Source organism: Salvia miltiorrhiza, chromosome 7 (genome assembly GCF_028751815.1).
Source record: "Salvia miltiorrhiza cultivar Shanhuang (shh) chromosome 7, IMPLAD_Smil_shh, whole genome shotgun sequence".
NCBI lineage: Eukaryota > Viridiplantae > Streptophyta > Magnoliopsida > Lamiales > Lamiaceae > Salvia > Salvia miltiorrhiza.
In genome coordinates, this window is record NC_080393.1 from 48,297,504 (window position 1) to 48,320,595 (window position 23,092).

The following is a 23,092-nucleotide window of genomic DNA, read 5'->3' on the forward strand; positions in this document are numbered from 1 at the left end:
AAGCTCCAACTCGGGCTGGAGAAGTCAGCAGAATTCTGGATGGAGGAACCAAGCTCCTGGCCAAGGGTCGGGATCAAATCAAGGCAACCAGTTCCGCCGACCTCCACAGCAATTTGGGTATCAGAACCAGCCACAGTTCTACCCGTCTCAGCAGCAGTTCTCTTTTCCTCAGCAGCAGAATTACCCTCAACCCTACCAGCAAGGGCAATTCCCCATGCAGTACCAGCAGTACCAGCAATTTCCCATGCAACCACCGATGCAGCAAGGGCAATTCCAGCAAATGCAGTAGCACCAGAATGCACCTCAACAGTTTCAAAAAGCAGCACTAGTGCCACCCCAAAAGCCGTCTCTCGAGGATACTATGCAGTCCTTTATGGAGATGACCAAACAGAGCATGGAGTCCTAGTCTGCCACTATCAAGCGTCTTGAGACAACCGTTGGGCAGCTCTTTGGGACCTTGAACCAGATGCAACAACAACAAAAGCCGGGAAAGCTCCATGGCCAAGGATTGCAGCCCCACCAAGCCCAAGCAGTCACTGTCTTACGCAGTGGAAAAGTGGTGGACAACAAAGTGGAAGCTCCTGTGGAAGAACCCCCCAAGGAAGCCCGCATGGAGGAGCAAGAAAAGGAGCCACTGCAGCCAAGAGAGGAGGAGAAAGAGAAGGAGTCAGAAGTGAAGCTCCACAAGGCCGCCAAGCCATATAAACCGCCGGTTCCTTACCCGAGCCGGCTGAAGAATGAGAAGCTGGACCAGCAATTCACTGACTTCTACAACATGTTAGCAAAGGTGAATGTGAACTTACCTTTGCTGGATGTGATCAGGAACGTCCCAACATACTTGAAGTTCTTCAAGGAGTTGGCTTCTAAGAAAAGGAGGTTCGAGGACAACGAGAAGATTTTGGTGTCCGAGGTTGCAAACTCCATAATGCAACAGCCCTTACCGACCAAGCAACGAGACCCAAGTAGTTTTGTGATTAATATTGCCTTGGGAAATGGTAAGGAGGCCTCGGGGATGTTAGATTTGGGGGCTGGAATCAATTTAATGCCTTAGGAAATTTGAAACCCACTCGCATGTGCTTGCAATTAGCCGATAGGTCTGTGAGGTATCCTCATGGGGTAGTTGAGGATATTCTTGTTAGAGTGGGTGGTTTGATTGTGCCCGTTGACTTTGTTGTGTTGGAAATAGGAGAGGTACATGAAAATGGCAAAGAACATACTCTATTACTAGGAAGACCATTTATGGCTACTACTAACACGTTGATAGATGTTAAAAATGACACCATTAAAATGACCGTGTTAGGGGAGTCAGTGTCTTTCTCCATGCATCATAATCGACCCATGCCATCATCTTCACTCACTAATGAATGTTCTTACATTGATGCTATTGATGGTTTGGCCGAGATGTTCTTTGTGCAGGAGCAAAAAGTTGTTGAGGTTTTTGCAGGGTCCACGGATATGGAGGAGTTTGCCCGTGAAGCCGAAGAAAGAGAGCGGGCCTGTAAGGCTAAGCTCCCCATCGATGAGGCCGTGGTGATTGACTATGCCACGAAGAGTAAGACGAAGTTGGAACTCAAGGAGCTCCCCAAGAACCTCAAGTACGTATACTTGGAAGGAGAGGAGGAAAAGCCAGTGATCATATCTGTCGAGCTCACGCACGAACAAGAGTTGGCGTTGATGGAGATATTGCGGAAAAATAAGGCAGCTTTCGGATGGGGTCTTGCCGACATAAAAGGCATTAGCCCCGCCACTTGCATGCATAGGATCCACCTTGAGGAAGGAGCGAGGCCCAAGAGAGATGGCCAAAGGAGATTGAACCCTGTCCTCATGGAGGTGGTACGCAAAGAAATTCTCAAGCTATTGGCGGAGGGGATCATCTACCCCATCGTCGATAGTGAGTGGGTCAGTCCGGTGCATGTGGTGCCGAAGAAAGGAGGAATCACAGTCATCCTAAATGACGATCAAGAGTTGGTGCCAACCCGCCCCGTGACGGGGTGGCGCATGTGCATCGACTACATGAAGTTGAATGCTGCTACCAAAAAGGATCATTTTCCCCTCCCTTTTATTGATCAAATGCTTGATCATTTAGCCGGTCATAACTTCTATTATTTTCTTGATGATCTTTCAGGGTACTACCAAATAGCTATTGCACCAGAGGACCAAGACAAGACGGCATTCACCACTCATTTTGGCACCTTTGCTTGGAAGAGAATGCCGTTCGGATTGTGCAATGCACCAGGGACTTTCCAACGGTGCATGATGTCGATCTTCGCGGAAATGATAGGTGATTTCGTTAAAATTTTTATGGATGACTTTTCCATGTTTGGTTGCTCTTTTAGTGATTGCTTGTCGAAAATTGATGTGGTGTTGCAAAGGTGCATAACTAGTGGTTTGACCTTAAGTTGGGAGAAGAGTCACTTTATGGTGACCAGTGGCATTGTACTTGGCCACATCGTGTCTAAAAATGGTATAGAGGTCGATAAGGCCAAGGTAGAGGTCATTCAAAAGTTGCCTCCACCTATTGATGTGAAAGGAATTAGAAGCTTCCTAGATCATGCCGGGTTTTACCGGCGTTTCATTAAGGATTTTTCTAAGATTTGCCAACCCTTATGCCGTTTGCTTGCCCAAGATGTGTCTTTTGAATTTAATGATTCTTGCATGCATGCTTTTGAGTTGTTAAATCTTAAGTTGAGCACGGCCCCAATTGTGGTTGCACCCGATTGGGGCCGTGTGAACAAGAGTTGCTTGATGTGGTGTTTGCTTTAGATAAATTTCGTGCTTATATCATCGGATCTAAAGTAATTGTACATAGTGATCATGCCGCTCTTAGGTATTTGTTGACCAAGTCTCAAGCCAAACCACGTCTTATTCGTTGGATTTTATTGTTGCAAGAATTTGATGTGGAGATCAAGGATAGGAAAGGGAGTGAAAACTCTGTGGCCGACCACTTGTCTAGACTTGAGCATAATGTGGTTGAGTGATTGGGCGTATTTTATACGCATATTTTGAGTGTTTTTGGTTGATTTTAATGCATAGTTCCTGCTTATTATTATCTTTTGGAGTTAATTATGGAACTAATGAATTATTTTAATGGTTTTTGATAGGTTTGGGAGAAAAGCTTCGATTTTCGAGAAGAGTGGCGGATGAGTTTTAAATTATGGGCTGATCTTATTATTTTTGTGGGATATGCTTTATTAATTTATTTTGGGTTTTGAATTTAGTTAAGTTGTTTTGTGGGCCTGTGCGCCACTTGCTACTTTAATAGATTAGTTTTGTTATTAGTTTTGGCCTTATGCGCCATTTTAGATAGATTAGAAGTAGGTTAGTTTATTAACTTATATATATTAGCTTAAGTCATACTTTTTAAGAGAACATAGCAACCGCAATTTTAAAGGAGAATACTTGACGCATATCTGGGATCAATTCAAGTTTCTTTTATTTTCTTTCATTCTTTGCAATTTATTTTATTTATTTCTTGTGTTATTTAATTATGTTTTCTAGCTAAATTCGTTTATTCCAGCAACGATTAGGGAAGCACTAGCGAAATTATTCTGTGAGATCTAATTGTTTTTATACTTTATTTTATGCTTGTATCTGTGATTCTCCGTGTTTATCGTTATTAATTATTTTAATCCATTAGGTAGTGCGCAATATTTAGTGGGTTAGAATTAATTATACAACCAATTGAACCGGCCATCCGTAATTGTGGTTTAGGTTTGATTAGTGGTAAATTGACACATCAGGGTCAAGGGAAAAACAGTCTTAATTCAATAATCCTGCGTCAGAGTTTATTGGTTTTGAATCGGGTTTCTCTAGTAATTAATGCTGTCGGCTCATTAAATCTATAGAGCGTCTCTTACGGTTGTCAGTCGATTAGGGTAGTAATTAGTGAAGCGTCTTCCTAATTACCGAATAATTAAGGAGAAATAAGATCACGTCAGAAGCGTCTTCGGTGGTTATAACTGATTTGCTTGCATGAATTAAAGTTATATTTGCATCAATGATCAGAATAATTAAGCTAGGGTGGACTTAATTGATTGCTGGAATTCTTTATTAATTGTTGGAATTTTCTATTTAATTATTTAGTATTATTCTTATAGGTTTTATTTATTTATTTCTATTTCAGTATTTTCATTTTTTTCCCATTAATTTCGTTTCTGGAGTTTCTATGCAGGTTGGATTTTAGGAGAATTCTCACCGATCCCTTGGGAGACGATTTTGCTTGCTACTGTCTGCGCAGTGTGGGCATACCGGCTGACTGCCGGATATTTTTGGTGTAAAACGACGCACCAAATTTTGGCGCCGTTGCCGGGGATCGGTTTTTAAGTAGCAATTTTCCTATTTTTCGATTTGCTTTATTTTATTTTATTTATTTTTGTTTGCTATTGATCTAGAGCTGATGCTGAAATGTGTGAAGATGGGGACGATGACCGTGATGATACTCTGCCACCACCACCATTGATAAGAGAGTTGGGCCGCCACAGGAGAAATCATCCTCTATGCATTGTGTTGCCCACAATTAATCAAAATGCTGAAATCAAGCCCGTTTTCATTCAAGTGCTACCCAAGTTTGGTGATCTACCTGGAGAGAGTGCACACAAGCATCTGGCTGAATTTGATTTAGTTTGCACTACGTTACGTCCTCAAGATTTTTCTGAAGATCATTTAAGATTACTAACTTTTCCTCATACATTGCAGGGTAGAGCTCGAGATTGGTTGCTTGATCTATCACCTGGCTCAATCAGAACTTGGAACGACTTAGAGGAGCAGTTCTTGCGTAAATTCTTTCCAGAATCAAAGGCTGCAAATCTAAGAATAGCTATTAGTAGCATCAAGCAAAGGCAGCAAGAGTGTTTGTCTGATTATTGGGAGAGATTTCAACAATTATGTCATAGATGTCCTAACCACGGATTTTCTGATTATCAGTTGCTCATTAATTATTTTTATCGTGGTATGTCTTCTTTTGACAGGAGGATTGTTGATGCTGCTTGTGGAGGAAGTTTGACCAACAAGACCTTAGATGAAGCAAAACAATTGATTTTTGATATGGTCTCCAATGGTCAACAATATGAGGATGAGGATGATGATAGGTACAGGCCGGTCAACAGAGCAGAAGATGCATGTGTGAATGAGAAACTCGATGCTCTAACTTCCTTAGTTAGAGGCTTTGTTGGAGCTCAAATTCAGAAGGATAATCATCCAAATTTTAGCTGGAATCATTTGCCTGAATTTTTCACCAGTGCGCAGCCGCAAGCTGGACGGTATGCCCATACCGACCGCCCAGAGCCCACTATGAGTGATATTCTTCAGAGTCTAGCACAGAGCAGCCAAATTATTAATAATTTGGTACAAAGTCAGCAAGCTTTCCAGCAAGAGACACAAACTGCGTTGGGTAGTATGGGCGCACAGATCACTCAACTCACTACTCAAGTGAACAAGTTGCAAGCCAATCATGGAAAACTTCCATCTCACGAAGAAGTACATCCTAGGGAGTATGTTTATGCTGTGAATTTCATGAGTGAGGAAGACTTCTTCGATCCAAAGCCCATGGAAGATGAAAAGGAGACGGAAGAGCAAAAAAGTGCTCAAAACGATGCAGTTGTCGAAGAGACACAACAATATGAAAATATCTCTTCTTCCGAGGTAAGTGTTGAATCTAAAATTTCTAATTCTAAAGCACTAATTCCTTTCCCTTTTTCCTTTCAGGTTGGCCCAAAACAAGGAAAAAGAATGTGGCAAGGAGATTCTGGAAATATTCACGATGAATAAAGAACCACCAGAATATTATGATGAAATTCAAGGGTGTAAAGCGCAGTCGAACTCCACCAATGAAATTCACACTTGGCATCTGTCGCGCGGTATGCCGATACCGACCAGCACTGGACAGATTGTGCCTTCGATTGTGAAACTGCCAAAGCGAAAATTGAAACCACCTGATGATTGATTCAGTTTCAGGGAAGTTATGTTAGTTTTCTTCCGTTTTTATTTTATTTTATTTCTTTTTCTTTTTCTTTCCTTTTATGCTTTCTTTGTCTTTGTGTTTTTGTTGTTAGTTTTTCCCCACACAATGAGGACATTGTGTTGTTTAAGTGTGGGGGAGTTTTTATATCTTATGTCTTGAGTCTGTGTGCTCGTTTTGTTTTGGTGTTTGATTGGTGTTTGTGAGTCTGTCTATGGCAACTTTTCATGCGAGCATTTTGATTTGTTAGGATGAGCATATTGATATGGATTGTATGGTTGTTTTCTTAGATGATATGAAAATGTGTTGAAACCCATATGTGTTTGAGGATGACGAATGTGCAAATTGATCAATTTTGTTGAAAACCACTCATATAGTGAGGATTGAGCCTTTTGAGCAATAACTTGAATGCTCCTTGCTTGTTCTTTGATGAGTGTTATGCATACTTGACGTCTTGATATTCGGTTTGCCATGTTGCCATAATCATTTATTTAGGCATTAGGAATAAACCTCATCGGCCTTTAAAAATGTAATACCTTTCAATATTCACTAGTGAGCCATTTTGAAGCCTTGACCTTTTTTATTGTTATATATATTTGAAGCCTCGAAAATTTTAGCCATTAGCCTTCTTTTAGCCTTGCTTTGTCCCTTTCCAACATGATGCAAGTGGTTTTATTTTGTGATATTACTTCGTTGGAAGAATAAGGTTGATTGAAATTTAGTGCTTGGTTGGAATGATTGAGGATTGAAATTGACAAAAGAGGTTGTTGGTTGTTTAAGAATGAGGTGATGTTATGATGTTAGTTCAAAAAAAAAAAAAAATTCGTGAAAAGTACCATATGCAAAAAAACAAAAAGAAAAAAAAAACAAAAAAAAAGAGAAGAGAAGGAGAAGAAAATATTGGAGTTTGAATGCCTATGTATTGGGAATAAGGGTGGTTGATTTGATTGAGTTTGATTTTTGGATTCGAATGTGGTGAACTACTTGCATTTTATTGGTTTTATTAGCCTTGTTTATCCGCTTTTGTTTATCCTACCCATGCACCCTAGCCCCATTACAACCTTGTGGAAAGACCTATTGATTCATGGATAAGTTCAGTTTTCGAATGAAAGATATTGACATAGTGGCAAACTTATAATGGATAGAGTCAAGTTGCATGTGTGTGAATTTACCTACATTTTGATATTGAGAGAATTGAGCGAACTTGGTGAGGCTGGATTGATTTTCACGTTTTTGACTCGAATGAAGGGTGAATGCACATGATTGTTGATTCCAAGAATGGTTTGAGGAAAAGAATGATTGTATCTTATCCTAACTTTGAGATTTGCTTGTAGTGATTGTTGCCATGGCTAGTCGTTGTTAGTTGAGTCTTGTCTTGTCTTGTTTTGAGTCTTGAGTTTTGTTCTTCCCTTTGTTTTATTTTTCTTATGCTCGAGGGCGAGCATTGTCTAAGTGTGGGGGAGTTTGATTGGGCGTATTTTATACGCATATTTTGAGTGTTTTTGGTTGATTTTAATGCATAGTTCCTGCTTATTATTATCTTTTGGAGTTAATTATGGAACTAATGAATTATTTTAATGGTTTTTGATAGGTTTGGGAGAAAAGCTTCGATTTTCGAGAAGAGTGGCAGATGAGTTTTAAATTATGGGCTGATCTTATTATTTTTGTGGGATATGCTTTATTAATTTATTTTGGGTTTTGAATTTAGTTAAGTTGTTTTGTGGGCCTGTGCGCCACTTGCTACTTTAATAGATTAGTTTTGTTATTAGTTTTGGCCTTATGCGCCATTTTAGATAGATTAGAAGTAGGTTAGTTTATTAACTTATATATATTAGCTTAAGTCATACTTTTTAAGAGAACATAGCAGCCGCAATTTTAAAGGAGAATACTTGACGCATATCTGGGATCAATTCAAGTTTCTTTTATTTTCTTTCATTCTTTGCAATTTATTTTATTTATTTCTTGTGTTATTTAATTATGTTTTCTAGCTAAATTCGTTTATTCCAGCAACGATTAGGGAAGCACTAGCGAAATTATTCTGTGAGATCTAATTGTTTTTATACTTTATTTTATGCTTGTATCTGTGATTCTCCGTGTTTATCGTTATTAATTATTTTAATCCATTAGGTAGTGCGCAATATTTAGTGGGTTAGAATTAATTATACAACCAATTGAACCGGCCATCCGTAATTGTGGTTTAGGTTTGATTAGTGGTAAATTGACACATCAGGGTCAAGGGAAAAACAGTCTTAATTCAATAATCCTGCGTCAGAGTTTATTGGTTTTGAATCGGGTTTCTCTAGTAATTAATGCTGTCGGCTCATTAAATCTATAGAGCGTCTCTTACGGTTGTCAGTCGATTAGGGTAGTAATTAGTGAAGCGTCTTCCTAATTACCGAATAATTAAGGAGAAATAAGATCACGTCAGAAGCGTCTTCGGTGGTTATAACTGATTTGCTTGCATGAATTAAAGTTATATTTGCATCAATGATCAGAATAATTAAGCTAGGGTGGACTTAATTGATTGCTGGAATTCTTTATTAATTGTTGGAATTTTCTATTTAATTATTTAGTATTATTCTTATAGGTTTTATTTATTTATTTCTATTTCAGTATTTTCATTTTTTTCCCATTAATTTCGTTTCTGGAGTTTCTATGCAGGTTGGATTTTAGGAGAATTCTCACCGATCCCTTGGGAGACGATTTTGCTTGCTACTGTCTGCGCAGTGTGGGCATACCGGCTGACTGCCGGATATTTTTGGTGTAAAACGACGCACCAAATTTTGGCGCCGTTGCCGGGGATCGGTTTTTAAGTAGCAATTTTCCTATTTTTCGATTTGCTTTATTTTATTTTATTTATTTTTGTTTGCTATTGATCTAGAGCTGATGCTGAAATGTCTGAAGATGGGGACGATGACCGTGATGATACTCTGCCACCACCACCATTGATAAGAGAGTTGGGCCGCCACAGGAGAAATCATCCTCTATGCATTGTGTTGCCCACAATTAATCAAAATGCTGAAATCAAGCCCGTTTTCATTCAAGTGCTACCCAAGTTTGGTGATCTACCTGGAGAGAGTGCACACAAGCATCTGGCTGAATTTGATTTAGTTTGCACTACGTTACGTCCTCAAGATTTTTCTGAAGATCATTTAAGATTACTAACTTTTCCTCATACATTGCAGGGTAGAGCTCGAGATTGGTTGCTTGATCTATCACCTGGCTCAATCAGAACTTGGAACGACTTAGAGGAGCAGTTCTTGCGTAAATTCTTTCCAGAATCAAAGGCTGCAAATCTAAGAATAGCTATTAGTAGCATCAAGCAAAGGCAGCAAGAGTGTTTGTCTGATTATTGGGAGAGATTTCAACAATTATGTCATAGATGTCCTAACCACGGATTTTCTGATTATCAGTTGCTCATTAATTATTTTTATCGTGGTATGTCTTCTTTTGACAGGAGGATTGTTGATGCTGCTTGTGGAGGAAGTTTGACCAACAAGACCTTAGATGAAGCAAAACAATTGATTTTTGATATGGTCTCCAATGGTCAACAATATGAGGATGAGGATGATGATAGGTACAGGCCGGTCAACAGAGCAGAAGATGCATGTGTGAATGAGAAACTCGATGCTCTAACTTCCTTAGTTAGAGGCTTTGTTGGAGCTCAAATTCAGAAGGATAATCATCCAAATTTTAGCTGGAATCATTTGCCTGAATTTTTCACCAGTGCGCAGCCGCAAGCTGGACGGTATGCCCATACCGACCGCCCAGAGCCCACTATGAGTGATATTCTTCAGAGTCTAGCACAGAGCAGCCAAATTATTAATAATTTGGTACAAAGTCAGCAAGAGACACAAACTGCGTTGGGTAGTATGGGCGCACAGATCACTCAACTCACTACTCAAGTGAACAAGTTGCAAGCCAATCATGGAAAACTTCCATCTCACGAAGAAGTACATCCTAGGGAGTATGTTTATGCTGTGAATTTCATGAGTGAGGAAGACTTCTTCGATCCAAAGCCCATGGAAGATGAAAAGGAGACGGAAGAGCAAAAAAGTGCTCAAAACGATGAAGTTGTCGAAGAGACACAACAATATGAAAATATCTCTTCTTCCGAGGTAAGTGTTGAATCTAAAATTTCTAATTCTAAAGCACTAATTCCTTTCCCTTTTTCCTTTCAGGTTGGCCCAAAACAAGGAAAAAGAATGTGGCAAGGAGATTCTGGAAATATTCACGATGAATAAAGAACCACCAGAATATTATGATGAAATTCAAGGGTGTAAAGTGCAGTCGAACTCCACCAATGAAATTCACACTTGGCATCTGTCGCGCGGTATGCCCATACCGACCAGCACTGGACAGATTGTGCCTTCGATTGTGAAACTGCCAAAGCGAAAATTGAAACCACCTGATGATTGATTCATTTTCAGGGAAGTTATGTTAGTTTTCTTCCGTTTTTATTTTATTTTATTTCTTTTTCTTTTTCTTTCCTTTTATGCTTTCTTTGTCTTTGTGTTTTTGTTGTTAGTTTTTCCCCACACAATGAGGACATTGTGTTGTTTAAGTGTGGGGGAGTTTTTATGTCTTTTGTCTTGAGTCTGTGTGCTCGTTTTGTTTTGGTGTTTGATTGGTGTTTGTGAGTCTGTCTATGGCAACTTTTCATGCGAGCATTTTGATTTGTTAGGATGAGCATATTGATATGGATTGTATGGTTGTTTTCTTAGATGATATGAAAATGTGTTGAAACCCATATGTGTTTGAGGATGACGAATGTGCAAATTGATCAATTTTGTTGAAAACCACTCATATAGTGAGGATTGAGCCTTTTGAGCAATAACTTGAATGCTCCTTGCTTGTTCTTTGATGAGTGTTATGCATACTTGACGTCTTGATATTCGGTTTGCCATGTTGCCATAATCATTTATTTAGGCATTAGGAATAAACCTCATCGGCCTTTAAAAATGTCATACCTTTCAATATTCACTAGTGAGCCATTTTGAAGCCTTGACCTTTTTTTATTGTTATATATTTTTGAAGCCTCGAAAATTTTAGCCATTAGCCTTCTTTTAGCCTTGCTTTGTCCCTTTCCAACATGATGCAAGTGGTTTTATTTTGTGATATTACTTCGTTGGAAGAATAAGGTTGATTGAAATTTAGTGCTTGGTTGGAATGATTGAGGATTGAAATTGACAAAAGAGGTTGTTGGTTGTTTAAGAATGAGGTGATGTTATGATGTTAGTTCAAAAAAAAAAAAATCGTGAAAAGTACCATATGCAAAAAAAAAAAAGAAATAAAAAACGAAAAAAAAGAGAAGAGAAGGAGAAGAAAATATTGGAGTTTGAATGCCTATGTATTGGGAATAAGGGTGGTTGATTTGATTGAGTTTGATTTTTGGATTCGAATGTGGTGAACTACTTGCATTTTATTGGTTTTATTAGCCTTGTTTATCCGCTTTTGTTTATCCTACCCATGCACCCTAGCCCCATTACAACCTTGTGGAAAGACCTATTGATTCATGGATAAGTTCAGTTTTCGAATGAAAGATATTGACATAGTGGCAAACTTATAATGGATAGAGTCAAGTTGCATGTGTGTGAATTTACCTACATTTTGATATTGAGAGAATTGAGCGAACTTGGTGAGGCTGGATTGATTTTCACGTTTTTGACTCGAATGAAGGGTGAATGCACATGATTGTTGATTCCAAGAGTGGTTTGAGGAAAAGAATGATTGTATCTTATCCTAACTTTGAGATTTGCTTGTAGTGATTGTTGCCATGGCTAGTCGTTGTTAGTTGAGTCTTGTCTTGTCTTGTTTTGAGTCTTGAGTTTTGTTCTTCCCTTTGTTTTATTTTTCTTATGCTCGAGGGCGAGCATTGTCTAAGTGTGGGGGAGTTTGATTGGGCGTATTTTATACGCATATTTTGAGTGTTTTTGGTTGATTTTAATGCATAGTTCCTGCTTATTATTATTATCTTTTGGAGTTAATTATGGAACTAATGAATTATTTTAATGGTTTTTGATAGGTTTGGGAGAAAAGCTTCGATTTTCGAGAAGAGTGGCGGATGAGTTTTAAATTATGGGCTGATCTTATTATTTTTGTGGGATATGCTTTATTAATTTATTTTGGGTTTTGAATTTAGTTAAGTTGTTTTGTGGGCCTGTGCGCCACTTGCTACTTTAATAGATTAGTTTTGTTATTAGTTTTGGCCTTATGCGCCATTTTAGATAGATTAGAAGTAGGTTAGTTTATTAACTTATATATATTAGCTTAAGTCATACTTTTTAAGAGAACATAGCAGCCGCAATTTTAAAGGAGAATACTTGACGCATATCTGGGATCAATTCAAGTTTCTTTTATTTTCTTTCATTCTTTGCAATTTATTTTATTTATTTCTTGTGTTATTTAATTATGTTTTCTAGCTAAATTCGTTTATTCCAGCAACGATTAGGGAAGCACTAGCGAAATTATTCTGTGAGATCTAATTGTTTTTATACTTTATTTTATGCTTGTATCTGTGATTCTCCGTGTTTATCGTTATTAATTATTTTAATCCATTAGGTAGTGCGCAATATTTAGTGGGTTAGAATTAATTATACAACCAATTGAACCGGCCATCCGTAATTGTGGTTTAGGTTTGATTAGTGGTAAATTGACACATCAGGGTCAAGGGAAAAACAGTCTTAATTCAATAATCCTGCGTCAGAGTTTATTGGTTTTGAATCGGGTTTCTCTAGTAATTAATGCTGTCGGCTCATTAAATCTATAGAGCGTCTCTTACGGTTGTCAGTCGATTAGGGTAGTAATTAGTGAAGCGTCTTCCTAATTACCGAATAATTAAGGAGAAATAAGATCACGTCAGAAGCGTCTTCGGTGGTTATAACTGATTTGCTTGCATGAATTAAAGTTATATTTGCATCAATGATCAGAATAATTAAGCTAGGGTGGACTTAATTGATTGCTGGAATTCTTTATTAATTGTTGGAATTTTCTATTTAATTATTTAGTATTATTCTTATAGGTTTTATTTATTTATTTCTATTTCAGTATTTTCATTTTTTTCCCATTAATTTCGTTTCTGGAGTTTCTATGCAGGTTGGATTTTAGGAGAATTCTCACCGATCCCTTGGGAGACGATTTTGCTTGCTACTGTCTGCGCAGTGTGGGCATACCGGCTGACTGCCGGATATTTTTGGTGTAAAACGACGCACCATTGAGTCAAACGATGTTGCCATTCATGAGTCTTTCCCATTTGAGCATGCATACGCATTGACTTCGGTCCCTTGGTTTTGCAGACATTGTCAATTATCTTGCTTGTGGAGAACTCCGACCTAACCTCATTTCTCAAGAGAGGAAGCGTTTTCTGTCTCTCTGCAGGCAATACTATTGGGAGGATCCCTACTTGTTTAAGTTGGGAAAGGACGAAGTGATACGAAGGTGTGTGCCCAATGAGGAGCAACAACGTGTCTTACAGTGGTGTCATGACGCTCATTACGGAGGCCATTTTGGTGGTCAAAAGACGGCCCACAAGGTGCTCCAATCCTGTTTGTATTGGTCAACTCTCTTTAAGGATGCCCATTCGTTCTATTTAGCTTGCGATCGTTGTCAACGAGTAGGAAACATTGGCCGTAGGAATGAGATGCCCCTAACTAACATTTTAGTTGTGGAGATTTTCGATGTGTGGGGCATCGATTTTATGGGGCCATTTCCCATCTCTTATGGCTTTGAGTATATGGTTGATTATGCGTCCAAGTGGGTTGAGGTAATCCCCACGAGGACTTGTGATGCTAATGTTGTCCTCAAGATTGTGCAGGAGAACATTTTGTGCCGATTTGGTTTCCCCATGCTATCATTAGTGATGGGGGAAAACATTTCTGCAACAAATTATTTGAGAAGCTCATGCGGAAAAATGGCATCACTCATAAGGTTGCAACCCCTTATCATCCGCAAACCTCGGGGCAAGCTGAGACCAACAACCGACAAATCAAGGGCATACTTGAAAAGACCGTGCAACCATCTCGCAAGGATTGGGCCATCAAGCTCTCTGATGCCCTATGGGCATATCGGACCGCCTTCAAAGGAGTTCTTGGGATGAGTCCCTACCGCCTCGTGTATGGCAAAGCTTGTCATTTGCCGGTTGAGATCGAGCATCGCGCTTATTGGGCTATCAAGGCTGCAAATTTGGACCTTCGGTCCGCAGGGAAACACCGAGCCTTACAAATGGAAGAGCTTGATGAGTTACGTAATGAAGCATATGAGAATGCGCGCATCTACAAGGATAAAGTGAAGAAAATGCATGATCGTCGCGTTGTGCAAAAGGACTTCCACCCGGGCATGAAAGTACTGTTGTTCAACTCACGGTTGAAACTCTTTCCGAGAAAACTCAAGTCCCGTTGGATTGGCCCCTTCATCATCAAAAAAGTACTCAACCATGGAGTTGTGGTGTTGACCAAGGAAGGCACCGATGAGCAGTTTACAGTCAATGGGCATAGGGTGAAGCCCTACTTGGAGCATGAAGTTGTTGCCGTTGTAGTGGAGTCTCAAGCACTCCACGACCCGATGTTTTAACAAGCTTTATACCGTCGAGCTCTCGACCTTAACTAGAGCGCTTGTGGGAGGCAACCCACGTTTTTTTCTTTCTACCTTCTTTTTCGTTTTGTGTAGAGTAGTTTTCTTTGGGTGATTTTATCTCGTTTTGATGGTTGTATTGTTGGATTTCTATACTGAAAGCAAGAACGTTTTATGCTTGTATACAATGTTTCCTAAGTTCACTATCTAATCTCCTATCTGATTGTGTTCATGATTGCATATGTATGTTCTTTATCTCTATATAAGTAGATTATATGGTGTGTTGTAGATCACAGAAGACCATATAATTGGAATAACCTTAAGAGATATAATATGATCACAGCCGAAATAACTCTAGGACAAGTTATTGGTTTAGGCTGCAGTATAGATGGAAGTAGTTTGTCTTGGCTACTTGTCTATACTGGTACGTCATTACGTATTGATAGGACCACAGTTTGAGATGTATTCTTCTATCTGACTTAAGTGAAGAATCAAGATCTCGGTGACTTATAAATCTTAATACTAATAAGTATTCAGATATATATATTAATTCGTATATCACTTTGACTTACTATGGGTGAAAGTTATATACTAACTCGAGTACTCTGTATCTTGGGTGATAGCGGTTAATATATGATATTTGATTATCTGTATTAGTACCCGTATCCGGTATAGGATAATGACATCCCCTTAAGGAGCTCAATAAGGTTTATTACGCTAAACCCTGCAGGTTGATTAAGTTCAGGCGTAATAATAAAGTTTGAGTGGTACTGCTTAAGGAATTATTAAGAGATTAATTAATTTAAGCTGTCAGAGCTCTAATTAATTAATGGATGTCGGATATTTTAAATACGGAGATTTAATAAGTCTAAATACAAGCCCCGACTCATCACCGGCAATAAAGGGGTAAGTCAGTATCGGTTCTCTAGTGGAATGAACTGATATTTATAAATTAATTATGGTCTGGGCTGACCATAGATAAATTAATTTATTTGAGGCCCATCTTTATTCCTTGTATCTGGTCCCTAGGCTGGCCCAATGTCTCCTAGCCCAAGTAGGGCAGATTTTCGGCCCTCACACTAAAACTGGCGCCCCCTCTCAGTTTCTGTATTATTAAATACAGCTGTCAGCTCTCAGGAAAACATACTGATAAAATTAGGGTTTTGAGAGCAGAGAGAGGCGCATGAAAACGTGAGGTGATTTCTGTCTTGGGAATTTCCATAGCTCGTTGTCCATCCAACGTTGGGAATTGAGCGGGATACAGTCGAGAAGATCAGAGCTGGAGTCAGATTTTCGCAGGAAACCAAGTTCTGGCAGTCTCCGTAAAACGGCCATAACTTCCTCCACAGAACTCCGATTTAGACGAATCAGGCGGCCACGGAAAGCTCTTTCGAAGACGAAGAAGTCGTATTTCTTCACAAAATACGATTGGAGGTCGTTTGAGGGGTCAAACGGAGCGTTGAAGTTGGCTGACCTGTTCAGCGACAGATTGACGAATTCTTCTGAATTCTTCAGGTATTTCTGAACTCCAACGTGCAGCTGTTAAATTCATAGGAGCATGTTAGGATTAATCGTTGTATGATAAATTGATAATAATCCAAGAAACGATCATCGGGCAAAGCGGAACGTTAATTCAGTTTAATATTCCTTTAATTGGTATCAGAGCCCAGGATTAATTTCTTGGCTCTATTATTAATTTATGTACGATTAATAATGTGCGTTGTTTTTACTGCTGTTGTTCTTCGTGGTTCGTTGATTCATGGGATACGTCGTTTGACGTTGTAATCGTTTTTCACCACGAGAAAATCCGTGGTTAGATTAGGATTTCAATTGTATTTGTTTTTCCGTTGTAAATCTGTAAAACTGAGGAACGAGACGAGGATGACGACGAATCAACGACGAGGAAGGTGTAAGGAGGTTGGCACGGGCACGGTGCGGCACGGGCAGCCGGCGCCGAGGGCCGCGCGCGCACGGGCGCTTCGGCACCGTGCGCTGCGTGCGCCTGGTCAGGCAACCGCGCTGCTGCGTGCTGCTGTCACCGAGGCGAGGCGAGGCGAGGCTGGGCTGGGGCGAGCGGGGGCGGTGCGCGCCTAGGGCTGCGCGTGTGCGCTTCGCACGCTGCGTGCCCGGAGGGTGTCGCGCGGCCGCTGCTGCCGAGCTGTTGTCTGCGCGCCGAGGCGCCGGAGTCTGCTGCTGATGGTGCGGGTCAGGGCGAGGAGGAGGCGAGCGATGGGGGCAGCGCGCGCCTGGGGCAGTGCCTGCGCGCTGTGCGCGTGGCGTGCCCGGCAGGCGACGCACTGCCACTGTCGCTGCTGCTGTCCAGTCCACGCCGGAGCCCGCTGCTGCTGCTGCGCCTGTGCTGGAGACGCCGAGGTCGAACGCTGCTGCTGTTGTGCTGCTGACGTTGCTGTGCGCCGGGGGCCGAGCAAGGCGGCTGTTGTCGCTGCTGCACGCCGAGGCTGCTGCAGCGCTGTGCGGCGGCTGTGCAAGGGAGGCGGCGCTTGATTTCCCAAACCCTAGGTGGCGCGAGTTTCGTCAAACCCTAGGGGGCCCAAACCCTATTTTTCCTACACGGGCTTGATAGGAGATGTTCGGGCCAGTTTTGTTTTTATTTTTATTTCTTTTCTGTTCTTTGTAATAGATTAGAAATATGGGATTCCACGAATGGGTCACGAAGAACTTTATTCTTTTATTCTGTTCTTTGCATGCCGTGGTGTTAATCCTTTATGCTCTTTGCATGCTGTTTTTGTCTCTGCTTGTTAATATGTGTTTATTAACTGCGCTTAGACAAGCATGCTAGGTTTATCGTTTTCTTAAGCATGTTTTAGAATTCTGCGAGCATGTTTTACATGTTGCGTTCTAGAAGAGCATGTTTAGGATTATGTGTTGAGCATGATCAAACCTTTTGAAAGAAAAAAAGACTAAGCTGTATTAATAATTTTATAGATGATTAAAAATTATTTAGATCTCCACAAACGGTCTCTAGACAAAGTGATTGGCGTTGTGAGTAAACGTCCACCCGCGTGGCTTACTTCATATTTGTCCTCTCATAAGTTTGTCAGATGAGGTTTCTATAAAAAATATTTAAATCCATTAAAGTAGTGGGAGTTATGCAGTAAACGTCCACCCGCGTGGCTTACTTGTATAATTTTTCACGAGTACTTTAGACGATGGAATTAAATAAGATAACTAAGAAATTAAATTGAATGCGGCATGGTCCTAGTGAGTATGTCAAATTCGAGAATTTAATCTCAAAGTTAGATTGTGGTTACTACTTAATAATTTTTATTCTTAAAATTATCTAGACCTCCACAAGCGGTCTCTAGACAAAGTGATTGGCGATGTGAGTAAACGTCCACCCGCGTGGCTTACTTCATGTTTGTTCTTTCATAAGTTTGTCAGATGAGGTTTCTATAAAAATATTTAAATCCATTAAAGTAGTGGGAGTTATGCAGTAAACGTCCACCCGCGTGGCTTACTTGTATGATTTTCACGAGTACTTTGGAGAATGGAATTAAATAAGATAACCAAGATAATTAAATTGAAAGCGGCATGGTCCGAGTGAGTATGTCAATTTCGAGAATTTAATTATCAAGGTTAAATTGTGGTCATTGCTTAGATATCATATCAAGTACAATGTACAACTCCCCGAGGAGTCCCTTCTTGATTATGATATGGTCTAGTTAAGGTCCAACTATTAATTTCCTTTGTCAAAAGGTTAAGTTGACATGGATGGAGATTAAACGACTAGGTAAATAGTCTGGTTGAGGAGTTCTTGTGTAAACGTCCACCCGCGTGGCTTGCACATGGGATTCTTTGAGCGGTTGGAGGTTTCATTAATATTGTTTTATCAAAAGGTTACAATATTATTGTTACGAATTATGTGCTTTATGTTCGTTACTTTCAGATATGTCTATGTCTCTTATTGTTTATTTATTCTTGCACAAAGTCTTTTAACCGGTCCATATATATAAAATGGAAACGCAGTTTTGGATTTTTATCTTTATCACAAACTAAACACAATTTTTGTGTTGCTTACTACTCCACGTTCTTATAGTCCGAACAATAGTCAACTGATGAGAAAAAGGAATTACATAAAAGGTGGCATAAGACGAATAATGTGGCTATATGCTATATTATGAGTATAATGTCACAAACCTTGTAGGTCCAACATCAGGGCATGGACGATGTTATTAGCATCATGCTGAATCTCAAGAAAGTGTTCGGAGAGTTGGACTGAGCTGCTCATTTAAATTTGATGAGAGTAATCTTGTTATTTTTATGAGTGAGCACAACTTAGTGCACGAGCATGTCATGCAATTTTTTTGACGGACTTGACTTGCTCAGTGGGAGTATCGACGGTGAGGCAAAAGTCGATATTATCCTGAACTTTCTTCCCAAGTCTTTTAATTAAGAACTTCCGCCTCAATGCTGTTATGAGCAAGAAAGATAATACTTCTTTTGAGTTGTTGAATGCTCTAGTTACGGCTAAGGAAGTTGTGGAAAAGAGATGTGCAAGCACTTGTTATTGCCAAAGGAGAGCCATCTTCTTCGTCGAATGACGGGAAGAAGAAGGGTCCAAGGGGCAAGAAAGACAAGGGAAATAGTGGGAGTAGTAGTGTGATAAGATTGGGTATTGGAGATTTCTTCTTTCAATACTCAAGGCAAAGGGTTAAGGTACTTCACTTGCTATAGTAACTGAGACATGTCAGCTCGTTTTCTACTCAGTTGTGAGTAGTGGATAACGAGAGAAACTGATAATGATTGTTGCACCTTGCATGGCTTTAAGGCTGACAAGGAAGCTGAGAAGTGATGAGATGATTGTCTTCATAGGCAACGTGACTAGAGTCGCAGTTGTTGCAATTGAAGACTTGTCTTTAAGTCCTAAAGACATAGTTTAGTTTTTGAGAGTTCCTTATCATGTTCCAAAATTTTGAATAGATGGATCTTATGTCATTTTTGATAGTGGTGTTTCTATCATAAGAAATGACAAAAGTTGTCTATTCTGGTATTTTTGAACATCTCTCTTCACACTATAACTTGTCTTCAAAATACCTTTATATTGCATTTACATCATCGAACAAAAGAAAGAGAAAAGTTAAGGCTAATCTCTCATGAGGATCTTACACATATATTGATACCCTAGATTAGGTCACATCTATCTTAACAGGATCCAAAGGCTCGTGTCTAAATAAGTACATTGGATTCAATCCAGGTTGTACTATTTCGAACCTGCGAATCTTGTATAGGGGAAAAGATGGAGACCAGGTCATTCATGACAAAGGGGATAAAGGACCAATAATGTGTTAGGAATGATTTTTTCTGATTCATTGTCAGTGTTTGGGATTCCAACCCAGTTTACTACACCATGTAATCCTTATATAAAATGGTGTGGTGGAGAGAAGAAATAGGTCACTCTTGGAAAAATATGTCCGATGATGAGTTATGCATCTTTGCAATTAGTCCTAAAGAATCAGAATGTGGTTATTAGCAATGACACACGATTCTTAGAAGTGGACTATGGGAATAATTACTAATCCAAGTCAGATAGTGTGTTTCAAGAAATTGAAGACATTAGACAGGCGATTCCATCACCCAAGCCAAGTATGCAAGAGTTTTGTACCACAAGACACTGCACGCACTGTTGACACACATGTGCCACCACAGATCCATTGTAGTGGGAGGGTTGTGGGACAACCCGATCGATTTATGTTCTTGGGAGAATCTTTGGATTCAGTCCCTGGTAGTGAATATAAGAGAATCGACCCAGATATCTACTTGGAATTAGTGGAAGACGAGAATGTAGATTCTTGGCACACCTCAATGGAGCAATCCATTAAGAATATGGGTGTATACTAGAAAATCTTGCTACCAGGAGGCAGTCATGCCTTAGGTTGTAAGTGAGTATGCAAGATAATGACAGGCCCGAATGAGCAAGGTCGTAGCTTCCGAAGCTAGACTGGTGGCGAAAGGTTATGCCCAGTGTAAGGGTATAGGTTATGATGATATTTTCGCAAGTACCATGCTCAGAACATTCGGATCATTTTACCCATAGCAGCTCACTTAAACCATCGAGGTTACGTGAGGGAGGGAGAGAAACATCTCGTGTCAATCGCTCTCGTGTCATCGGTGATGTGGTTTATCTTGCATTTTATGTAAACAATATCCTCCTAATTGGCGACAATATGGAGCTATTGTTAAGACATAAAGTAATGGTTATCCGAACAGTCTCATATGAAAGACTAAGGAGGTACAGTATACATCTTTGTGATCAAAGTAATAAGGGATCACTAGAAAAGGATGTTGGGCTTATCTCGAGTGTCTTACATTGATACTGAGAATACTCGTTGTAGTATGAATACCGCCAAGAAAGGATTGCTAACTTTTAGATATGGCGTTCCTTTATCTAAAGACTATGTCTTAAGATGCCTATTAAGGTTGAGGAAATGAAGGCAGTATTCTACGTTTCCGCAGTAGATAGCTTCATGTATGGATTGCTATGTACGAGATCTTATATTTGCTATGCAGTTAGCATGATTGTAAGATATCAATATAGTCCTAGTTAAGGACACTGAATTGTGGTAAATTATATTCTCAAGTCCCTGACTAGAGAATAAGGATAGTTTACCAGTTAGACAGTTTAGTTCCTTTTTGGATTATATGATTTCGGATTTCCAGGCTGACCGGAACAAAGAATAATTACCTCGAGCTATGTGTTTTTTCTTGGGAGGTAAAACCTTTTGGTTTGACCACTACCTCCAGGATCTAAGGGTAATTCCTAGTTTGCATGGGAGCATCACCTTCGTGATACCTCAAGTGCAGTTGCGAACTCTAAGGAATCCAAGAACCACAAGGGGTTAAACACATGGAGAGTAAGTACCAAGTTATACGATTATTCGTAAATCGAGGTTTTTGTGCTCAAAGAATAAATTCTCACATATTGGAGAAACCTACTGATCTTTCACAAAAGGCTTATCGCAAATGGTCATTGAAAGATGGGAATGCGATTGATGCCAGATTGATGCCACCCACTTAGGAAACTTTAAGTATAAGTGGGAGAAGTGTTAGGTGAATGGTAAATAGACGCATTGTATACTAAAAGTTTGCTTTAGTATAAGTGGGAGATTGTTGGATTTCTATACTGAAAGCAAGAACGTTTTATGCTTGTATACAATGTTTCCTAAGTTCACTATCTAATCTCCTATCAGATTGTGTTCATGATTGCATATGTATGTTCTTTATCTCTATATAAGTAGATTATATGGTGTGTTGTAGATCACAGAAGACCATATAATTGGAATAACCTTAAGAGATATAATATGATCACAGCCGAAATAACTCTAGGACAAGTTATTGGTTTAGGCTGCAGTATAGATGGAAGTAGTTTGTCTTGGCTACTTGTCTATACTGGTACGTCATTACGTATTGATAGGACCACAGTTTGAGATGTATTCTTCTATCTGACTTAAGTGAAGAATCAAGATCTCGGTGACTTATAAATCTTAATACTAATAAGTATTCAGATATATATATTAATTCGTATATCACTTTGACTTACTATGGGTGAAAGTTATATACTAACTCGAGTACTCTGTATCTTGGGTGATAGCGGTTAATATATGATATTTGATTATCTGTATTAGTACCCGTATCCGGTATAGGATAATGACATCCCCTTAAGGAGCTCAATAAGGTTTATTACGCTAAACCCTGCAGGTTGATTAAGTTCAGGCGTAATAATAAAGTTTGAGTGGTACTGCTTAAGGAATTATTAAGAGATTAATTAATTTAAGCTGTCAGAGCTCTAATTAATTAATGGATGTCGGATATTTTAAATACGGAGATTTAATAAGTCTAAATACAAGCCCCGACTCATCACCGGCAATAAAGGGGTAAGTCAGTATCGGTTCTCTAGTGGAATGAACTGATATTTATAAATTAATTATGGTCTGGGCTGACCATAGATAAATTAATTTATTTGAGGCCCATCTTTATTCCTTGTATCTGGTCCCTAGGCTGGCCCAATGTCTCCTAGCCCAAGTAGGGCAGATTTTCGGCCCTCACACTAAAACTGGCGCCCCCTCTCAGTTTCTGTATTATTAAATACAGCTGTCAGCTCTCAGGAAAACATACTGATAAAATTAGGGTTTTGAGAGCAGAGAGAGGCGCATGAAAACGTGAGGTGATTTCTGTCTTGGGAATTTCCATAGCTCGTTGTCCATCCAACGTTGGGAATTGAGCGGGATACAGTCGAGAAGATCAGAGCTGGAGTCAGATTTTCGCAGGAAACCAAGTTCTGGCAGTCTCCGTAAAACGGCCATAACTTCCTCCACAGAACTCCGATTTAGACGAATCAGGCGGCCACGGAAAGCTCTTTCGAAGACGAAGAAGTCGTATTTCTTCACAAAATACGATTGGAGGTCGTTTGAGGGGTCAAACGGAGCGTTGAAGTTGGCTGACCTGTTCAGCGACAGATTGACGAATTCTTCTGAATTCTTCAGGTATTTCTGAACTCCAACGTGCAGCTGTTAAATTCATAGGAGCATGTTAGGATTAATCGTTGTATGA

General features: G+C 39.7%; 1 protein-coding gene across 1 annotated transcript; it reads left to right on the forward strand.

Annotated features, from left to right (window-relative positions):
* The first annotated feature begins 466 nt into the window (after window positions 1-466).
* LOC130994316 (uncharacterized) lies at window positions 467-1,051 on the forward strand. Its single transcript, XM_057919361.1, has one exon. It carries the CDS (start codon window positions 467-469, stop codon window positions 1,049-1,051), a length of 585 nt encoding a protein of 194 aa, XP_057775344.1.
* The last annotated feature ends 22,041 nt before the right edge of the window (window positions 1,052-23,092 follow it).

What these genes read in the sequence shown, in the direction of transcription:
- LOC130994316 (XM_057919361.1), top strand. Translation starts at nt 467, where the DNA reads ATGCAACAACAACAAAAGCCGGGAAAGCTCCATGGCCAAGGATTGCAG.